A 20159-nucleotide genomic window follows, 5' to 3' on the forward strand; every position below is an offset into this window, starting at 1 on the left:
AATGGTCGAGCTGCTCCTGACTTTGTATTAGCCTGACCTGCTGAAGGACTTTCCTAGAGGGCTGGGCACCTTATCCATGCACTGTCCTCTTTGCTCCCAAACCTGGCTTTGTCTTGAGATGTGGCAGCAATTGAAATCTTTTGGTGTGAGCACTCATGGAACTCACAGCAACAGAAAGGTACAAGGGGCTCAGGTTAAACCGAATGGAGGCCAACAGGTTCTCCCACAGCTTGTGAAGCCTCCTTCCCACCTGTGCAAGCCCAGAGGACAAGTGGCCCTGGCTTGTTAACAAAATAGACATGTTTTTCTTCTGAACAACTTGGGGTTCCATCAGAAACCTCAGGGTAACCAGAAGATGAGATTGTCATTACTCTCATCAACCAGAAACACTGAAGCAAGGGCTTCCACTGTCAAAGGCTGAATATTTTACCCTGGTGACCTCACAACCCTAGGTGAGCAGGGATCCTATTGTCTCCTTTCACATATAAGGACACTGAGGCTCCAGGAAATGCCACTGAACTCATGTAGTGACACAAGACTGTGCAACATGATTTACCCCAACACGGACCCAAGCCCTCAAGGAAGTTCTTGGTGGAGCAGAAATGAGTCCCCGTGTTCCAAGAGCTTCTGAGATGTTGCTTCCTCCCCTTCTAGAAATAAACCAACTCCACTAACCTGAAACTGTCTGTTCCTTCCTTTACTGCCCCCAGAAGAGCAGACTGGCCAGGACTTCCCCTGCAGGGTGGGCTGTTCTGGACGGAAAACCAGCCCTGCTTCAACAGCTACCACAGAAGGTGCCCCAGGGAAACCTGAGGGGGGGCAGTTAGTCTGTGCTATTTTTCTCTCCTTGAAACAAAGCCTGCCAAACTGCTGTGGGGCTGCACACAGAATATAGAATACAGAAACCTCAGAAGAGCCTGGGATTTCCAAGACCAACACCCTCTGCTTCTGCCCTTCACAGGAGTGTGAGGGGCTAGGTCCTTCCCAAAGGCAACTCCTTCACATGTGTATTACACCCAGAACCACTACACAATCGTCCTCAGTGGTCTTTAGTACAACTGGGTGGGAGTCACTGATTGTGAATTTCTGCCTTAATAACCCAGGATGAAATGCCCACCAGCAAGTGGGAAGAGGCAGTCATTTCTGAACATCTCCTAGGGCTTTTCCTGTTTCCTATCATTATCGTTTTCCCTTTTTGTACAGTAAAAGAAATCCAAGAGTTAGCAAGTCTTCTCATGTGCAGGGACATGGGTAAAAACTGGTAAGAAGGACACTCACACACCTCTTAAGCCCTCAGTGTTGAGTACTCACGTGGGGTGCAGCTACGCATCCAGTGGGGGCTCAGGTGATGTCTCATCTATGGTGGAGCAGGTGTTGGCCTGTGTATGTAGCAAAGGACTCAGACAAGGCCATGACAGGATGGGTGATGGCACAGAGCTGCCTCTTCTCAGCACTCAGGTCTGAGACCAGGAGTTAGTGAATGTCTATGGCTTTGACACTCACTTCTAAATGGCAAAGGGTCCATGGCAACGTTAGTGTGCTGAGAGGTTTCTGGGACCTCAAAGTCTACGTTATCAACTTGTAAAATAACCCTCTTTCTTTCTTTCTTTTTATGTTTTGATTCACTATTTGTTTAAGGCCTTGCTGAGGTGCTGAGACTGGCTGAACTTGTGACCCTCCTGCCTCTGCCTCCCAAAAATGGGAATGACTTCTGTATGGATTAGTAATTTTTAACATGTAAAATATTCATTCCTTCAATGAGTATTTCTTGTACACCCTCTGTGTTCCAGTCCTCTTTTTCAGAACTGTCAGAATTTATTTTTACCTAGATATATCTATTATTTTTATGTCATTTAAAGATATTATTAATTTAAAGTCCATCATAGTATAATAAATCCTCTCCCTTCCCATGTATGAATATGATTTTTTTTAAAAAAAGCTTACATTTCCATGCATACAGTTTCAACACCATAAAATACAAAAAGTAGAGACAAAATTAGTGATTTTCGTGCGACTATTTCAGCTCTACAGCTACACTCTCCACATTTGTACTCCAATATGGATATTCATAGTGCACATTCCAGAGAGACAGGTTGAGGAGGTGAGTGACATGATATGAAACACACGAGATCACCAGGCACAGATGACAGGATGGAAAGGAAAATAGTAATAAAAGTTATCATAAAGTGAAATGCCAAGTCCCCGACCGAGAGCAACTGCAAAGGAGAAATGAGAAGACTGGTTAATGAAGTTGAGATTAATTGAGAGCGAAAAGGCAGGATTAGCATTAAAACTTAACAAAAGCAGGACAGATTTTTTTTAGAAGAGAGTCAGCTGCAGTCATCTGAGCTCAGATGCAGCAGCTCCTTGAAGCCCTGCCCGGACTTCGACCCCCACCTTCAAGGAAGCTCATGCTTACTCTTCATATACATCCTCTGATTCCATGCGGCGGTAGTGCTTGGCCAGCTTCACAGCGATGATTAGAGCCGGTAGTAAAAGAAAAGTAGCTTTCCCTAAGCCAAACCAAAACAAATTCTGGGGAGAAAAAAAATCAAAAAGTTAAATTAAAATTTAAGAAAATTAAATACTTGAAGATGGGCAATGGAAAATAATAGCTGCTTATTAGAAAATTATGTGTTTTGCAATCTTTTATAAATGAATCTTCATTTTGTTGTTTAAAATTATTTGTGAATGTAACAACCAGCCATTGTCTGAAGGGCCACATGCTACAATCCAGTTTGTTTTTCTAAAAACTTTGAGTAGATCCTATATTTATTATATTATTACATTTATTTTGCAGACGGCAAACAGAAACAGCCAGCAGTGAAGCCAGGATTTCACTTAGGACACTCCAGGAAAACTCCAAGTCTTGCCCTCCACGGCTCCCTTGGCTGCCCTAGCCGTCCAGCCTGCAGGATGGCCAGCTGTCCGGTCTGAGTCCACACCCCTTCTCTGAGCTAGACTCCTGAAACTTTCTCGCTTTGATCTGCCTCTGAGCAGTGGAGGCGCAGCAGCCTCACCCCATAACACAAGTGTGTCAACAAGACAGAAGCAAAGCTGGGCACACGCCAGGGTCTCGAGGGAAGTCCCGTGTTTCATGTTAACCACCCTGAAGGTGGGCCACAGGCTGAGTTCAACCATGTTTTACTTAAAAAGCAAAATTAAAGGTCCTTTGAAAAACAGTTGCCAATATTTATAAGTCAGATCTCACATATAAACCTGAACTTAAAGTCCTTTCTTGAAAAATTTGAGATTGCATTTCATACTCTGGACCCTTGTGCCCATGAGACAACAGCCAAAAGCAGAAGAGTCATGCTTCTCCCTGAAGAGCAGCATTCGCCCTCATTTAGGCACAGACCATATCATCCTTTGAAGAATGACACCCCAAATCCCTTAATATTATCAAACAAAGCAGCAACAGCTACGCACAGTGTGACCCTGTGGTACACACAGGCTGGTACCACTTCTCATCAGCATCCTTCTTGGTTGGCCTTGTAAGCCTGCACATTCCAGGCTCCTATGGAAGTTCAAGTCTGAGCCCTGCCTCGAGACAATGCTGCAGGACCACTAGAGCAGCTTCCCCAGCCACCATGGGGCAGAAGGCAGTTGGGACACCAGCCTCCACCTGCCTGTCCCAGCCTGGCCAGGCAGCTTTGTTGTGCTCCTGGCTGAGATGGCTGTTGTTTTTTGGTGGCATCTCCCTGGCCTCTAATTTCCAGGCTTTCCAGTCTTCTGACAGCCACATCCATTCCCTGGAAGCTTCCCAAATCCTTTGAGGAGTGATCAAGATATATAATCCTTTGAGGAGTGTCTATTTTGTTGGTGTAATGCGGTTCCCAGAGCTCTTCCTTGCTGTAAATCACCAGCAGCAAAGATCTAGCCTGTTATCCCCCTGAGCAGCCTCTAGACCTCTCCTCTATCTGCCCCAATCTTTGCAGAGAGGCATCTAGAAGCTGGGTGATTTGCCTGGTTGGTGATGGGAGGTGGAGAATGGACCTGGAAGGGGTCAATTCAGAATCAATCCAGTGAACCCAGGACTGGCCTAATGAGGACTTCCACAGAAGCTGGCAGCAAGGGCCACCAAACACAGGACAGACGGGGCAAGAAGTTGCCAGGGGAGGTCAGCAGCCAAGAAGCCATGGCCTGGGGTGCCAGAGTGGAAGTATCATTCCCCTCGGGGCCATGCAAGTTCAGCCAGCAAATGAACTTGTGAGCAGGGAAGAGGGAGATGGAGAAAGAGAGCGGGGATGCACTGAGTTCTCTGATCAGCATGCCTTAGGAATGCTCTGTGCCAGCGAAGGGCACAGCAGCGCCCTCTGTCGTGCAGTTCTGTGTAGTGTGTGTTGCAGAGGCCAGATGGTGGAGATACACACTGGTGCGTAATTCAACAGCAATTATATTTCTCAGGAAAAGCACAGAATTCTGTGGGGATGTGGAAAAGGGATCCTGTAAGTTTGGAGGATCATAAAATCCTTCCAGAGAAAAGGATACAGTTCAGAAAACTGAACAACAAAGGACTGCTAACAGCTACAGAGGGTGTTCATGTACCAGCCATGTGTCAAGGGCTTTACATGGAAGGTAGCTGAACCATCAAAACAGCCCCATTCGGGTGGTGAAGCTCAGGAAATGTCAATGGTGTTTCAAAGTCAGAGTTCAGAAAGGGTAGAAGTGGCATTTGAGTTCAGAGTCCATGTTCTCAACCACTGCTAACAGATCTGGAGAAGTTAGTCCAATGCATGGGAAGGGTGGGGAGAAGAGAGAAAGAGAGAGGGAGACTGTCTCCAGACTGGAAGTTGGGCATGTGCAAAGGCCTAGAGGTGGGGAACTTTGAAGAAGTGAAAGGAAATGAGCATGTCTGGAGCCCAGGGAGAAAGGTGGGAAGCAGCACATAATGCAACCTGGGTGGGCAGGACGCCGTCGTGTTCGGCTGGCGTGTTCTCTGAAGGGTGCTGGCCTTCATGGTGGTAGCAAGGGGAAACCACCAGGGCACTCTGAGCAGAAGAAGCAAGAGAATCTGCCCACAGACAGGGTCAGTGAAAGCTGAGGGGGAACAGAGGCGAGCAGCAAATCTGATAAACCGAAATCTGCCGTCCCAGGTGTCACATGTTAAAGGACTCTTAAAACAAAAATGAAGCCTGGATTTTAGCACTGGGCTTGTGCAGAAGGTCACATGAAGAATCTCCTGATATTAGCTATCAGCATAGCAAGGAGTCTTCCTTTCCGATTGCTCCCACCAAGAGGAGTCTCCCAACTTCCAAGTGTAATCTTAGTAAGGAACGAGTACCTGTAAACAGGACTGTGACTGTTTTGGTCTACTGGGTTTCATAACACACTGATCTAAATTTTAGGGTTTAGGATTTGGGTTCTAGACCAAAATAAACCCCAACGGAAAACTAATGTAAACAAATATTATAGTGTCTGTTTCCAGCTGGGGGAAAACAATCAAGATGATGGGTTTAATACGTCTGCTTTTGGAAGATGGAGTTCTCACCAGAGGGTCCACAATGAAGCCACACAGAATCACTTTAAAAGCAGAATCCATGGCGGTGGCCACAGGCTTGCAGGGCACCATCTTCTCAGTGACCTATGGGGGTGAGGGACATGGAAAAACTGAGTGAGCAGATCACCCAACCCCACAAGGATCAGACCCTTTTGGCCCGTCTCACATAAGGACTTCCATTCCTCGGAGGTGCAGAGCTGACTGGGGGTCTGTGCGGGTGAGTCCCACAGGTGTGGATCCAAGGACTCCAAAGCAAGAACCTTGTTCTCTCTGAGCCTCGGCTTCCGGTTTCCTCAGATGTCGTGTGAACTAGAGGACCCACCCTTCAGGGTCGCTGAGAACTAAGAGCACGTGTCCGGCAGCGATTCAGGCTGGATTTTTAGCCTGATCCCTTTGTTATATGACGAAGGAGGTGAGAAGCAAATGGAGGAACCCATGTCACAATGGTGTGCCAAGGGACCAGAGGGGATTTGGGAGGGGGAAGGGGCTCCCACCTGGTGGGCTGGTCTCAGAGGTCTTGGTCTCCACACTTCAAAGCCCTTCTTACTTGGTGTCAGTCCGATTCCCAGGAATCCAACCTCACTCCCTCCATATTTCACCCTAGACAACGACTGTCTTAGGACACCCCATTTATGTTCATAGAAGGTCAACTACTTACAGCCAGCTCCACCCACTCTAGGTAGTGTTCAAAATATCCTAAGATTTTTTTCGCAAATTTCTTCGCTTCCTAGAAAGAAACCGAAGATCAGTAATGCCACTAAAATGATGACAGCATACTCAAACACCACAGAGACTTGATTATGGAAAGCTCACAGGCCCATTGATTGATCGGCTTATTTTAAGAAAGAAAACTCACTTCCACAATAACGGAGGAAATATCATTGGTTATGAAGACCTGAACAGAATCTAAAGATTGCAGGATCTTGGACACTTTCTCCTGGAAAACAGAACAGTAATTAGAAGGGGATCAAGCAATAAAAGGAATTAAACAGACAATATGGAAATCAATTTGAGTGCAGCTGTCCCTGGGAACCCTGATTTCAAGAGCCCCTGGGATAGCAAGTTTAAAGATCTTCAAGTCCTCATGTAAAATGGCAGGTGACCAACACATCCCACACCCTCCCATATACTTTAAGTCATCTCCAAATTACTTATAATGCCTGACACGATGTAAATACTATGCAAATAATCGTCACTGTATTTTTTAGGGGACAATGAGGAGAAAAACAGTCTGTATACGTTCAGTACAGACTTAGTTATTTCCCCCAAATATTTTCCGTTCTGTGGCTGGCTGGACCTGCAGATACAGACCCCATGGATCCAGACAGTCAGTAGTACTGGGCCCCAGTCCAACGCCACCATGACCAGGCCCAGTCACCTGAGGGTAGGGGAAGGAGAAGAGCCAAGATCAGGCATTTGGGGGCCAGCACTGGAGTGGAGCCTTCATAGGATTTCCTTCTTGGAGAACTCCCAGCAAAGTGGGCAGAAGGGTGCTGCCGGCCACAGTTCCCGGAGAAGGTGGCTGACGACTTCAAGACCACCAGGCTGAGAACATACTAAGGTGTAGGAATTTGCCTGCACTGTCATTCCAAGATAGCACTGTGGCCACCCTGCATGAGAGCTTGGTGCAAAATCTGAAAAAGGGTTCCTTTGCCCAAAGTGCTGAGCAACACAGCCTGACAAGTGGGTCAGGACTGAGTCCTGGCCCTAGTGCTCCCTGGGCTGGGCCCCATGAATGCAACCCCAAACTGCATGCACTGCTGCTCCGAAGGGAGCAAAGGGCCTATGGCCAGCAGGGTGTCTCTTGGGGTCCCTTGGCAAGGGATAAAGCCTGATGAAATGGCCCCAGGGATTGGAGGTATAGGGATGGTCCTAGTGCAGAGTAAACCTGAATGTCTTCAGAGAAAGTGAGTCCTGGTATTGGTGAAGGAAGGAACACCGAGATTTTCACTGTGGGGCTCATAGCCAAAGCCTTTTGTGGGCAGCCTACCTACTCAACAAGGAAATATTTTCTTCCTTATTGAGTTGCTTGTTGGCATTTTGTGTACAAGATGAATATATATACAGCACAGCCACAGAGCTGAGTTTCTGTTGTGGGTGTGTTTGTGGCTAGGGTGCCCTTGCAGTAGAGCACAGCAACTGTTCCAGACGATTGACACCTTCTCTGGCATGACTTCCCAGGACTTAGAGCACATAGTTGGCCTTCCAAATTCACAGATTTTTGCATTTGGGGATTCAACTAATCTTTTTTGGGAAAAAGTATACAGAACACTTATTATTATCCCCTAAACATTACAGTATAATAACTATTCATATAGCATTTGCATTACTAAGTAGTCTTAGTAATCTAGAGAGAATTTAAAGTATATGAGAAGATGTGCAGAGGTTATATACAAATACTGTGTATGCCGTTTTATGCAAGGGACTTCAGCACTCATGGGTTCTGGTGTCCATGGAGGGTTCTGGAACCAAACCCTCCCCCAGTGAGGGACAACTGTACTTCTCTGCTCTGACCATGATGATCATGGGTGTGGCTATGTGACTTGCTTTGGCCGGGGGAACATGAACAAAGCGGAATGTGCTAGTTCTAAGCAGTATCTTAAAACACAACTGTGTTCCTGTCACCCCAAACTCATGTACCCACTAAGAGCATGTGAGGTGGCCATGACAGGGGCTGCTCCTTCAGGCTGCCTATCTAAAGGGGGAGATAAGTTGAGCAGCCTGTGAGCGGCCCAGCAGTGAGATAGACGCGGTTAGAGGGCACTGAGCCTTGACACTGGTTTGCTAGGCATCGATAGCTCTGTGAGATTGCCCCATGTTACCTTCTAAGTTTCCACGCATCAAAATAGATTTCAGTTCTGTAGACAACCTGCTAGGAGAGGTCAGCATTTATGGAAGCACAAGTAGAAGAGAAATGGTAGGAAAACCCAATTGGGTATTTAGATGGGTACATGCCTGAGACTTTCTTTAAAATTTAAAGTACTTGTAAAAATCAATGTCTCTGAAATTCTATGCATGGTATTTAATAACAAACCCTGTGACGGAAAAACAAAATGCATCCTTGCCTTTAGTCCCCCACTTGTGCGTTGAAGTATCTTGATATTTTTTTGTGCATCGCCCTGGTGAAAAAAGAGAAAATATTGTCAAAACTATTAAACAAGGGAGCAAGAACACATAGCATGTGTCTCTCCGCTCCCCATAATAGCCATCAATCTGATCTTACACTGCAAAGGTCTCATTCTAGAAAAACCAACAAGTAACGATGTGTACCTGGTGTAAGAAATCAGGATACTTGTTCAAAAGCTTGGAAAGGGTGCATATCACATGCAAGGTGCCCAAGAAACGCCTTCAAACTGGTTTGATCAAAGTGGAAGGCATTTAAAACACAGCCTGCCCTACAGTGTGGCACCCCTGAATGATTTTGGTTTGGGGTGGCAAACTTACGAAGGGCTGGAGAGTGAATATTTTGGGCTTTAGGGGCAATGGCCTGTTCCAACGACTCCACTTTACTTCACCCTATAGCCAAGAGGAGTCACAGACAGTTTGGAAATAATTGGGCACCACCATGTGCCAATAACTTTGTTTACAAAAGCTGGCAGGATTTGGCCTTCCGACTGCAGTTGGCTGACCCCCCTTGTCTTTCTGTGGACAAGTTGCCCTAACTCTGAAAAGGCCAAGGGGTCCTGTCTGCTTGAAGACAAGCTGCAAAATCAGCTTCCAATGTTAACAGATTTGTTCTGCTCTGAACACGGATAGCAGAACAGTGTGATGAGCACAGCACACAGGGAAGTGCGCTCCTCCACAGGAGGACGCTGCGCATCCTCCATGGAACTAGGAAGTCAGACGGCAGAAAAGGAGAGAGAGACCGAGACAGAGAAAAAAATCCATCAGGAAGGTTCAGATGTCAGAGCAGGTAGACCTAACACCCGTCTCCAGGCTTAGGCAACCGACCTAGTAACCCAGTTTCCACACAATTCCCGCCTTGACAGCTTCGAGTATGACCCACATGCAAGTCTAGCAACAACTCTTTGATTCCTGAGTCCTCTGAGGTCAGAGGTCTGACATCTCCTTGAACCAGGGAGTAGCAATGCAGGAATCTTTCCCACCCTTGTTATATCTCATTTTAATATTCTGTTTTTAGATGTGGAAACTGAGATACTATCGTTTTTGGAGATGCAGAAGCAGGCCCTGAAGCCAGATCTTCCTGGCCCCAAAGTCCTTGTTCTCACTCTGCTACAAGCCTGCCTTGATAGTCTCAAGCAATGAGACAGGTGGGGAGGGATGGGAGAGAAAAGAAAGGCAGCAATGCCAACGAGACAGTAACAGAGCAGACAGGACGCAGGAAGAAAAGCACTTACCCTCACTTTCACATATTTCTAGGCAAAGTTTGGAGAGAAAGAATTAGAGAATACATAAGAGTAAGTCCAGAGCAAAATGATCAGCACCTGATGTACTAGACACCTGGCTTTGGAGGGTGTGTTAACAGCAATGGAGACCACAGCAAGGAGCGGGGGCCAGGCACAGACCAAAGCTAACTGCTCACACTCCACTGGGAAAATGAGAAGAAAATAAGATTTAGGGATGGTGTAATTTAAGTTTTGTGCTCTTCAAAGCCCAGCTCAATTGCTGAGGCTGAGACCAGTTGGATGAGACCTCCATGAGATGTGCATGTGGCCTCAGACTAGATCTAAGTCAAGGAGGTGCAATCTATTTTGCTCAGGTCACCGTTATATCATAGGTAGCTGATGATTACCTGTGTCTTCTCCATGGGAATGACTTGATCCTGGTGAATTTTTCTAATAGTTTGCGCTTCTGACTTCATGGACTGCTTTAACTGTCCAGGGGGCTACAAAGAGAATATAAGTCAAGATCCATAGGATCCTTCCAGACTCTGGCAGCTGTAACATAAGCACATGGCTCTCCTTAGGCAATGGTGGCCACGGGTGGGCACAAGGGCTGGCAGAAAGGGGCAGCACAAAATATTCTGTTTCGGATCAGAACCATGGACTCGGCAATACCTGCACTCATGAGCCCTCTCTGAGTGCCAGAGACTGGGCTCCCTCACCACTGCCTCAGGGGGTGGAGCCACCATTGGTTTCTCTGTTTTACAGATGAGAAAACCAAAATTCAACAGACAGCTTTATATTTAACCCACACTTAAAATGGGTTTTGGCATGCCAACTCTAAGAATCCCATAAGTACTATTGCCCTCATTTGCTAGAAGGGGAAACTGAGGCACGGAGGGTTGAAATACCTTGCTCAAGCTTCTACCATTGGAAGGAAACTGAGTCAGGGTTTAAACCCGGGTTTTCCACCAAAGCCCACATTCTCATCACCATGGTCTGATGCTACAAGGGGCCAGTGAAGGCCACGCAGTCACCGACCAGCGGAGGTGATGACGAAGCAGAGTCTGTGGGCCCACTGGGGCCTCTGCCCTCCTCAGCCACTTCCTGCTGATGAGAAAGCAAAGCAACCCATGGGACTTCTCCCATGTCCTCTCTCTCTTCGCTACGCTGCAAGGAAAGTGACGTGTGTGTGCTTGCACATGCAGAAGCACATGTGCTCACACTTGGGGGTCTGAGGGTGGGGATGGAGGTGGGCCCTGGAAACTTCCAGCGACATCGGGGGCCAAACAGCCATGACCACTGAGGGCAACTTTCCACATGCACAGGGGGGGCGGTCAGCAAGGCTGGACTCACTCACAGTGAAGGGGACCTCTGCAGCAGCTTCCCTCTTGGTGGCACTGACATTAGACACCTACACTGCTACAGCACTTAACCCAATTATGTGAACTCACCAAACGGTCTGCTTTTGTATCCAGATCATATGAAAATGATAAAAGATTCACTTTTCCAGGAGATGTTTTACTCTACAAAAGAAATAAAAAATTTGTGTTATGGGAGTTTTAATCCTTAACAACATCTAATAGGCAACCGATTGAAGAAACTCCTCCATAGGTGACATCTGCATTTTAATTTATACCCATTATTTTCATTTAACCATAGAAAAGAATCAAATGCCAACACGTGCTAAGACATGGGTGAAAACATGCTATGTGAACCTCAAAATCAAGCTACACACCAAAGGCCACTTCTTGTATGATTCCATTTACATGAAGTATCCAAATAAGTCAATCCATAGAAATGGAACACACATCGATGGCTGCCAAGTTGAGGAAAATGGAGGAAGACTGTTAACGGGCACAGCTTTTCTTTTGGGGTGATAAAAATGTTTTAGAATTAGGTAGAATAGAATGGTGTGACAGTGTGAATATACTAAATGTCACTAAGCTGCACAATTTAAAATTGCAATTTATGCTCTGAATCTCTTCCCATTAAATAAAAAAACAACACTAAAAAACGAAATACACGCATTTGGTGCCCCACTTTCTCCCCCAAATCACACAGGCATATGTGGGTGATACCTGAGCCAAGAGGGTGTCATAGTCTATATTGTCTATCCCACTATTAGAGAATTCCTTGAGGTTGTTTTTTCCTTCCTCATTCAGAAGAACAATGCCACCAAGTTTTATATCCAGCCGTTCAAGTTGATTGTTTATGTTGTCAGTATGCTGATGAAACAAGACGTGGAAACCAAGCCATTACTCTCCAAGCATGTCAAGTACTTCATGCTTTAAAAGGGCAATAAAACTATGCAAGAATATACATACATACATATACACACATACATATGTCTGTGTACACATGCAGAAACAGTATATATTCATACATGGGTGTGTATTTATATCTATATTTGACTCGGATTTCTTCCTCCCCTGCCTCCATGGCTTCTTATAACCTGTGGTAAGCACTTTTCAAGTACAAAGCAAAATAGGATCTCATCTCCCTGTCAAAGGCCTCAAAAGGAAGAGGCTGTGTCATAAGAGGGGCACAAGAATTCCATTAGGGCACCAGGGAGAGAGGAGTTCCAGAAAAGAGGCTGGGAGCACAGAGGGTAGAGAGGAGGTGGCTTTGGAGCACCCAGGCTTGACCAACAGAGATGTTGAAAGGGACAGGTGGGCAGGCATTCTAGGGAAGGGACCGCCTTGCACTAGAGCTGGGCAAGAGAAAGACATGGGAGACGTCCTCTGCGAAACAGTGTTTAGTTACTTGGGCAAAGGTCACGGGAAAGCGGTGGTTGACCTGGGGCTGACTTAGTGGCCCATCAGTAGTTTCAGAAGTCAGGGAGTGCCTCAGTGTCCCGGTGACACTCTCAACTGCTACCCAGCACAGCACAAGGAAAGTGGCCCGTGGCATGATGGACAAAGGGGAAGAGGACACCTAATTAGGATTTGGTGACAAAATTACATTTTATTTATGGACAATAAGCAATATTTAGGGAAGAGAATCAAAACAAAATTCCTATACAGGTTTTGAATAAAGCTCTTCACATTTGAAAACTGTCAGGTCATCATGACCCTATGGTCTCTCTACTGGCCTGCCAGAGCTGCAGGACTTGGAGGATGCCTCTTCCTTAAGTTCTGCCTGGAATCTGCTCTCGTGCTGGAAGCCCAAAAGTAAGAGGACCACATTCTTTCCTGCACAACCAAGAAGGCCAGATGAGGCGTCCAGGCACAGGGGAGTGGAAGGGTCTGGGCTAGCAGCACTCCAGACTGGGGCAGTGGGACTCTATTCCTCTTTCTTCTGACCAGCAGGCTCTGGAATGGCGCTTTCTTTGAGTCTTAAGAGTCAAGACTGGGGCGTGCGCTAAAGCAAAATAGGAGGGAAAGTCGTTCTATCTGGCTTGCTTCCATCCTTCCCTCTTGCCATGGTTCAGCAGAGACTACCCTGCAGTCCTGGGGCCACAGTATGATCATAAGGAATAAGGATGGTGTGGACTGTTCTTCCCAATCCTAGGACCTGTCAGACAAGGGGTGATCGTCTTGGAGAACCAGCCTCCCTGGGAAGCGAGTGGGGGTTGCTTTCATAGGAATATCTACGTTGAGTGAAGTGGACTCTCTCCCTGGGACATGTCCTAAGTAAGGCCTCTTGGGAGGTTCTTGCATAAAAAAATCAAAGACCTCACACTGCAAGAAAGACAACTGGTTGGGGTGAGAAAATGTTTTGAACTGGATAAAGGTGAAGATTGCCTAACACTGAACATATTAAATGTCCCTTTAAAGTGGCTTGTTTTATCTTTTGCAGATTTCACAGCAATTTTAACAAAAAGAAGGAAAAACAACTGGATTTAGTAAAACAATGTGTCAGGTCCAGAACTGGTTTCTAAGAACTCACCTTGTGAATGTTGAGACTCTCGCTGATATTGAAGCGGTTCTCGAGTTGAAGTGTGGAATAAATTCCTCTGTTGTTTTTGCAATCGCTGTGGGAGCAAACATAGAAATCATGACCCAGAAAAGCAGCATGGTGACCTCGGTCCACATCTGAGAGTGAGGAGGGAGGTTAACGGTTTCTTGCTGTGCAATCTGTGACTGAGTGGGTTCAGGTTATCACCCACAGCCACGTGAATGGCTGGCACCTGCCACTCCTGACTTATTTTCCTCTTTTGTTAACAGTCCAAATTTTGGAACAGATACAACAGCACTGATGAATGTGTCCTTGCACCTGTCTCCTTTACACTGTTGTCTGTACTGCTGTGGACAAATTTACAAATTGGGAAGAAATAAATTCTCATGAAAAAAATAATAATACTCACTAGAAAGAGGTGCATTGCAAAGTGCATCATGGGCTTTATTAAAAGATTCTATCAAGCCCCTGTCAAGAATATTTCCCCTTCCTACTTCCAGGACTGGGTTATACTGATTGACTAAACATATGCTTTGACATCTATTCTAAGATGAGGACCCACAGACATCCAGACTTTGGGTGCGGTTTGCCCATAAAACTAATATGGCCACCTGGGTGAAATGGCCTCAGCTCTCCATGCCTCAATCCCATCTCTAAAATGGGGAAGTGCTTATCTAACTGAGCTAAGAAGGATAGAGCTGGTAGGATTCAAATTCATGCCACAAAGAGAGTCACATAATAGGGGAGTGTCTTCCTTGCCACAAGAGCCAGTGCCCTCTGCCCCTGCAGGATGCCATGAGCAGCAATTTGCCCACATTCCTAGGAAGTGTGATACCTGCTCCAACAACCAGGTGGTGCTGTTGGAACCCAGAGCTCCAATGCACCAACAAAGGTAACATTGCAGAGTTCTGCAAGAGCCGGTCACAAATTGCTGCATGCCAGCTAAGATGCTAGGCCTTGCCTCCCAGCCTGGGGATGGTGAGCAGGATGAGTTGTGCACAGAGGCTCCAATGGGTTGATAATGTCTGCTTAGAGTTTGCTATTGAGAAAGACCCTGAGACTCCCTGGGTTAAGCTGAAGAGTATACAACTGATTAACAATCTGAGTACAGGTTGAGAGGGGTGGATGCATGCACCACTTGTTTGTGACCTCAGCTGGTGGCACTGTGGAGCTGCTGACATTAAGGTGGGAAGTGATCTGTTTGGTTGGGTCACATCACATTCCCAGACACTTGCAGGATGAAATGGGAAGCTGCAAGCAAAGAGAGGAGACGGATTTAAGGAAGATTTAGAAGGTCAATTCAACTCACTCGGCTATGATGTCACTGCCAAGGAGAAGGTGTCTCCCTCTTTGGAGGTGCAAAGACGCAAATGACAAAAAGGTTGAAAAAAACAAAAAGGGCTGGGAGCAGTGGCACATGACTGTCATCTCAGCAGCTCAGGAGGCTGAGGCAGGAGAATCACAAATTCAAAGCCAGCCTCAGGACTAGGGTTGTGGCTCAGAGGTAGAGCGCCTGTCTAGCACACATGAGTCACTGGGTTTGATCCCTGGCACCATGTAAAAAAAAAAAAATAAAATAAAATAAAGGTATTGTGTCCATCCACAACTAAAAAAAAATTAATAAAAAAAAAATCAGCTAGCCTCAGCAACTTGTTGAGACCCAAAGCAACTTAGTGAGACCTTGTCTCAAAATTAGTAAATAAATAAAAAGGGCTAGGGATGTGGCTCTGTGGTTAAGCACCCCTGGGTTGAGTCTCTGGTACCCCTCCCCGCCAAAAAAGTTTTCCATTATGCAGGAGAACAATTTGTGGCACATCACCACAGCAGCAAGTAAAACCCTAAAGATTCCAGAAGGTTTTAAAGGTTTAGAGAAATCTGTGTATCAGACAGGAGCTTAAATGTGCTGATGAACAATCATAAGTAAGAACAGGTATTTTGCCATGATTTGTTCTGTTTATGTGGTGCTGGGGATTAAACCCAAGGTCTCGCATGCTAGGTAAGGGCTCTCCGGCTGAGCCACACCCACACCTGTTGTCATGTCTTTATAAATTGTCAGGTACTGTTCTAATTTCATGTATTTCACTGGACCCCAAAAGACCCAAGGTGAGATTTCTGTTGTCATGATCCCTATTGAATGGAGAGGAAGTAGAATTTCTCAAGGTCACAGGGGCCCCAGCTGCAGAGAAAGGCCTAGGTGGCCTCACTGCAGGACCAGCCCTGTACCTGCATTGTTGTTGTTGTTGTTGTTGTTATTATTTTGGTACCAGGGATCGAACTCGGGGGCCCTTGACCACTGAGCCACACCCCCCAGTCATTTTTTCTATTTTTTTTTTAGAGACAGAGTAGTCTCACTGAGTTGCTTAGTGCCTTGCTTTTTGCTGAGGCTGGCTTTGAACTCATGATCCTCCTGCCTCAGCCTCTCAACCGCACCCAGTCTTGCATTGTTATTATCACAGCTGTGATTTGGACACATTCACTGATTCTCACAGGTTCCTGTTAATGCAACATAGGGTCACCTTATCCAGGGAACCCCAAAGATACCTGGAGATAAGGGCCTTAGGCATCATCATCTCCAGGTTTCAAAGGCTTTCAGGGAAGAATTCTCTTTGGGGCCTCATTTCTACAATCTCTTTGCTAAGTCTAGAGGACAGCTTAGCTCTGAAACTGAAAAGCCTTATGAGTAAGGTAAAAAGAAACAGATTGAAAGCAAAATTCTTATCTGAAAAAAAAAATTAAATAGCAAAACATACAATGCAATTATTGGTACCTGTAAATTTGTTCAAAAGTGAGCTCAATATCTGGTTTTTTAAGAACCATGCCAGAGATGTAGTATTTCCATTCCTTGTTTAGTAAGTAGGGGGTGTCCAAAATCTAGAAAAAGTGTTAAGTTTTTTAATATTAAAATGCATACAAATATCAAAATGAATATTCTCTAAATTATTTTTAAGATTTTTTTTATATCACAATATTTCTCTAGCCTGAAACTAGAAAATAACAGTGTAACTGGAATAAATCAATTGACCACAGCCTTGATAAAAATTATGAAAATTACTTTTTTTGAGAACTCAAATTTATTTAGTAAACACATTAGAAATGAGAGTAAAATAGACCATTTGATTGAAACTAGCCAAAATAAAGTCATAAAGCGGGGACACAGCTTCTTCACCACTTCCCTCTGGACACAGTAAATGAAGACTCACATGCCTTCTGACTCTGGACCACATATATTTATGTGCATGGCCAGGTTTTTGCCTGGTAAGAGCAGGGTAAGAGGATCCCTTACCTGATATGTTTGGAACCAGAAATTGTTTCAGTTTCAGATTGTTTTTTGACTTTGGAATATCTGCGTGTACAAAATGGGGATGGAACACAAGTCTAAACACAGAATTCACTTGTTTTACATACTCCTTGTACACAGAGTCTGAGAATAATTTTTACAATATGTTCAATGACTTTGTACATGAAAAGTTTCATGGTGTAAAATTTTCCCCTTGTCAAATTTTGGAAAATTTTGGATTTTGGAGTTTTAGATTGGGGATGCTCAATCTGAATAAATGATTTTAAAATATCCTCTAATTTTAAAGAATTAAGCTAAAGGATTCAACACTGCACAGGAGATAATAAATCCTGGTTTGATGTCTTGTTATTTTTTATTAAGAAGCCAAATGGAGATAATGTGATCATCAATCAACTCAATTTAACTTCTCTTGACTAACTGAACTGCCAAAACACCAATGACAAGTGGCTGTCTTTGTAGTCATTAACTGATTTCATCTCACCTGATTTGAGATGAAAAATAGACATACAACTGAAGAAGGAAATAAAATTGCATTTTAAAAATCAGAATTGGCCCATACTTTAAAAAAAATCAGTCTGAAGAAAAACACTGGGAAGTCTAAGTTAGAAGCCAGACAAAGGCATAGACAAAACCTTATTAGTAAAAAAAAAAAAGAAGAACAAAACATAGAAGCCAGACAAAGGCATAGACAAAACCTTATTAGTAAAAAAAAAAAAAAAAACAAAACATAGAAGCCAGACAAAGGTATAGACAAAACCTTATTAGTAAAAAAAAAAACATGAAACTACCATCTGCATCCCAGAGTCAGGGGAAGCTGGTCTTAGAGAGAAAAAGTGAAAGTTGAATTCCATTCCTTGACTGCCATCATATATCCACCTGGGACGACCCTCTGCCATGGGGTGTATCTTATTAATCTCTTTCACTTTGAATTTAGGGCCATGAACCATGTGGCTGGATATCTTTGTCACTTGGGAAAATCTACAATGTCACAAACCTCAAGAAAGGTGAGGGAGGAACCTTGGAGTTTATCTCCTGATGGTCTCAGCCTCCTTTAGAAACTACTGCTAAGAAGAATTTTACTCTCTCAAAATACTACAATCCACCTCGATGTGCAAGTCTTAACTCCTGAAACTAACTTCATTTACAATCAGAAAATGAGAATACTATTATATTACTATGTATGTATCTTTCTGTATGTGTACGGGTGTGTGCTTTTTGGTCTTGCAAATAGAATCAACTTGTTGAATTAAAAGCAAACTACTCGGCAGGGTGCAGCGGCGCATGCCTGTAATCCCAGCAGCTCAGGAGGTCCAGGACGAGGATTGCAAGTTCAAAGCCAGGCTCAGCAACAGTGAGGCTCTAAGAAACTCAGTGAGATCCTGTCTCTAAATAAAATAAAAAATAGGGCTGGGGACGTGGCTTAGTGGTTGAGTGCCCCTGAGTTTAATCCTTGATACCCACGCCTGCCCCCCCCCCCCGAAAAAAGAGCAAACTCCTCATGTTTTTGGTGGTGAGATACATTCGCTACCAAAACCATGACCACTGCTCTTCAAGTAACCCACAAGACATGGAGAAACCCAAGTGTCCATTCGAGTCCTCCCAAAATGAGTAGAAAAGCATATTTACCTGGAATATCTTCCTATTTGCATAAGGTTCACAGATCAGTTTTTCCATATTCACACCAGGAACAAAAGAAAGAACCACAAGGATCATCACTATCCAGCAAAAGAGGAAACAGAATCCAACTCCACTGGGAAAAAAACCAAAAACACAGATACAGTCAGTAATTCTGCAAGGAATCAGTCTATATGACCTAGCAGTGCTTACTACCTGGTCAGTGTACAAAGTGGACCTGGTCCTCTGCACTGGGCAGGTTAACCAGATCAGCCCGCCTGGGGGTGAGGAGGGAAGGGATCAGCACTGTGGTCTTTCTGTCCTTAGCAGACCAGAACGCTGTCTAGCACTATGGGCTAGAGCTGGGCGCTGGAGTCAGTTGAGAACCAAGTAGGGTGAGAGATTCTGAGCAGGAAGTGTCCCCTTGAGAGTCTGAAAGGGACCAACATAACTCTGCATCCACAGGAAAGGTGGAGAATGGCGTCAACGGCAGCTCCAGAGGCAGGGAGGGGTGAGCTGAATAGGGCCTGGGAAGAACACAGCCTGGTTGCTCTAGTAAGGAGAGCACGCTTGGTGCAGGGAGAGGGATGGGTTGGCCAGGCCTCAGCCCAGATGGGACGCTGCTGATGGAGAGAAACCAGTGCATGAAAGGGATGCAGTCCTGCCCAGAGGCAGCAAGAAAGGATAAAGGTGGGGAGGGGCCCCAGGGCGGCGGCAGGGAACACTGAGGCACCCTGCAGGAAGAGAAGGTGACAAAGATGTCAGTGATGTTTCCTGTCGCAGTGAAGATGTCAGGTGGGAGTTCAACACGTGTGTTCAGTGCAGACTTCTGGCTACAGAACACCCCAGGAGTCAGCAGCTTAGAGAGAAACATTTACCTGGGAAGAGAGAAGCCACCACAGATTGCTCTCCTGCATAATGAAAACCTTATTTATTTATTTATTAATTACCAGGGATTGAAATCCAGGGGCACTAAACTACTGAGCCACATCCCCAGCCCTTTTTATTTATCAGTTTATTTTTGAGACAGGGTCTTGCTAAGTTGCTGAGGCTGGCTTTGAACTCATGATCCTCCGCTAGGATTACAGCTGTGCCTCACCACACCTGGCTGGGGATCTCTTGAAACACACTATCTCCAGTGCCTCATTATTATACATCGAACCACAAAAACACACCCCTGCTTAGGATGCTCCTTTCCTAGTTTGGTCTACTTCCTTGCCAGAGGTTCTCTAAAATAAGAATTACTGGGCAAAGGGCATTTTGGTCTTCCCACTGCCACCAGCCACACAGATGTGCCCCTTCCTTACGCTTGTGGTTGTCCGTAAGTCTAGGCGATGGGGACATTGTTTTCAAAGTTTTATCATGAGCTTCATTGCAGGAGATTGTCACTGCATATGTTAGGTTCCCTTGTCTCTGGGAACCCTCTCCATCGCTGCAGCACAAAGCATGTTCCCCGCAGCATCCTGCTCAACCCCTAAATGCCCTGGGGACCCTCGGCAGGCAG

At 45.3% G+C, this 20159-nt stretch overlaps 1 protein-coding gene across 4 annotated transcripts in view; it reads right to left on the reverse strand.

The window, feature by feature from the left end:
* The window catches only part of Prom1 (prominin 1), a 150038-nt gene that overhangs the window by 52247 nt on the left and 77632 nt on the right, over nt 1–20159 (reverse strand). For 3 of the 4 annotated variants that reach the window (XM_076864400.2, XM_076864399.2, XM_076864396.2), the window contains exons 13-23: nt 18668–18791; nt 16511–16614; nt 13735–13819; nt 11925–12071; nt 11298–11369; nt 10254–10346; nt 8566–8619; nt 6357–6437; nt 6159–6227; nt 5492–5584; nt 2420–2535 (exon numbers count right to left, since the gene is read on the reverse strand). In XM_076864400.2, the coding sequence (XP_076720515.2) occupies nt 2420–2535; nt 5492–5584; nt 6159–6227; nt 6357–6437; nt 8566–8619; nt 10254–10346; nt 11298–11369; nt 11925–12071; nt 13735–13819; nt 16511–16614; nt 18668–18791 (1038 nt within the window). Of the gene's footprint in view, nt 1–2397; nt 2536–5491; nt 5585–6158; nt 6228–6356; nt 6438–8565; nt 8620–10253; nt 10347–11297; nt 11370–11924; nt 12072–13734; nt 13820–16510; nt 16615–18667; nt 18792–20159 lie in introns of all 4 variants that reach the window. The other variant, XR_013092142.2, reaches the window with a different exon arrangement.

This window comes from Callospermophilus lateralis, chromosome 8 (genome assembly GCF_048772815.1).
Source record: "Callospermophilus lateralis isolate mCalLat2 chromosome 8, mCalLat2.hap1, whole genome shotgun sequence".
NCBI classification, from domain to species: Eukaryota; Metazoa; Chordata; class Mammalia; order Rodentia; family Sciuridae; genus Callospermophilus; species Callospermophilus lateralis.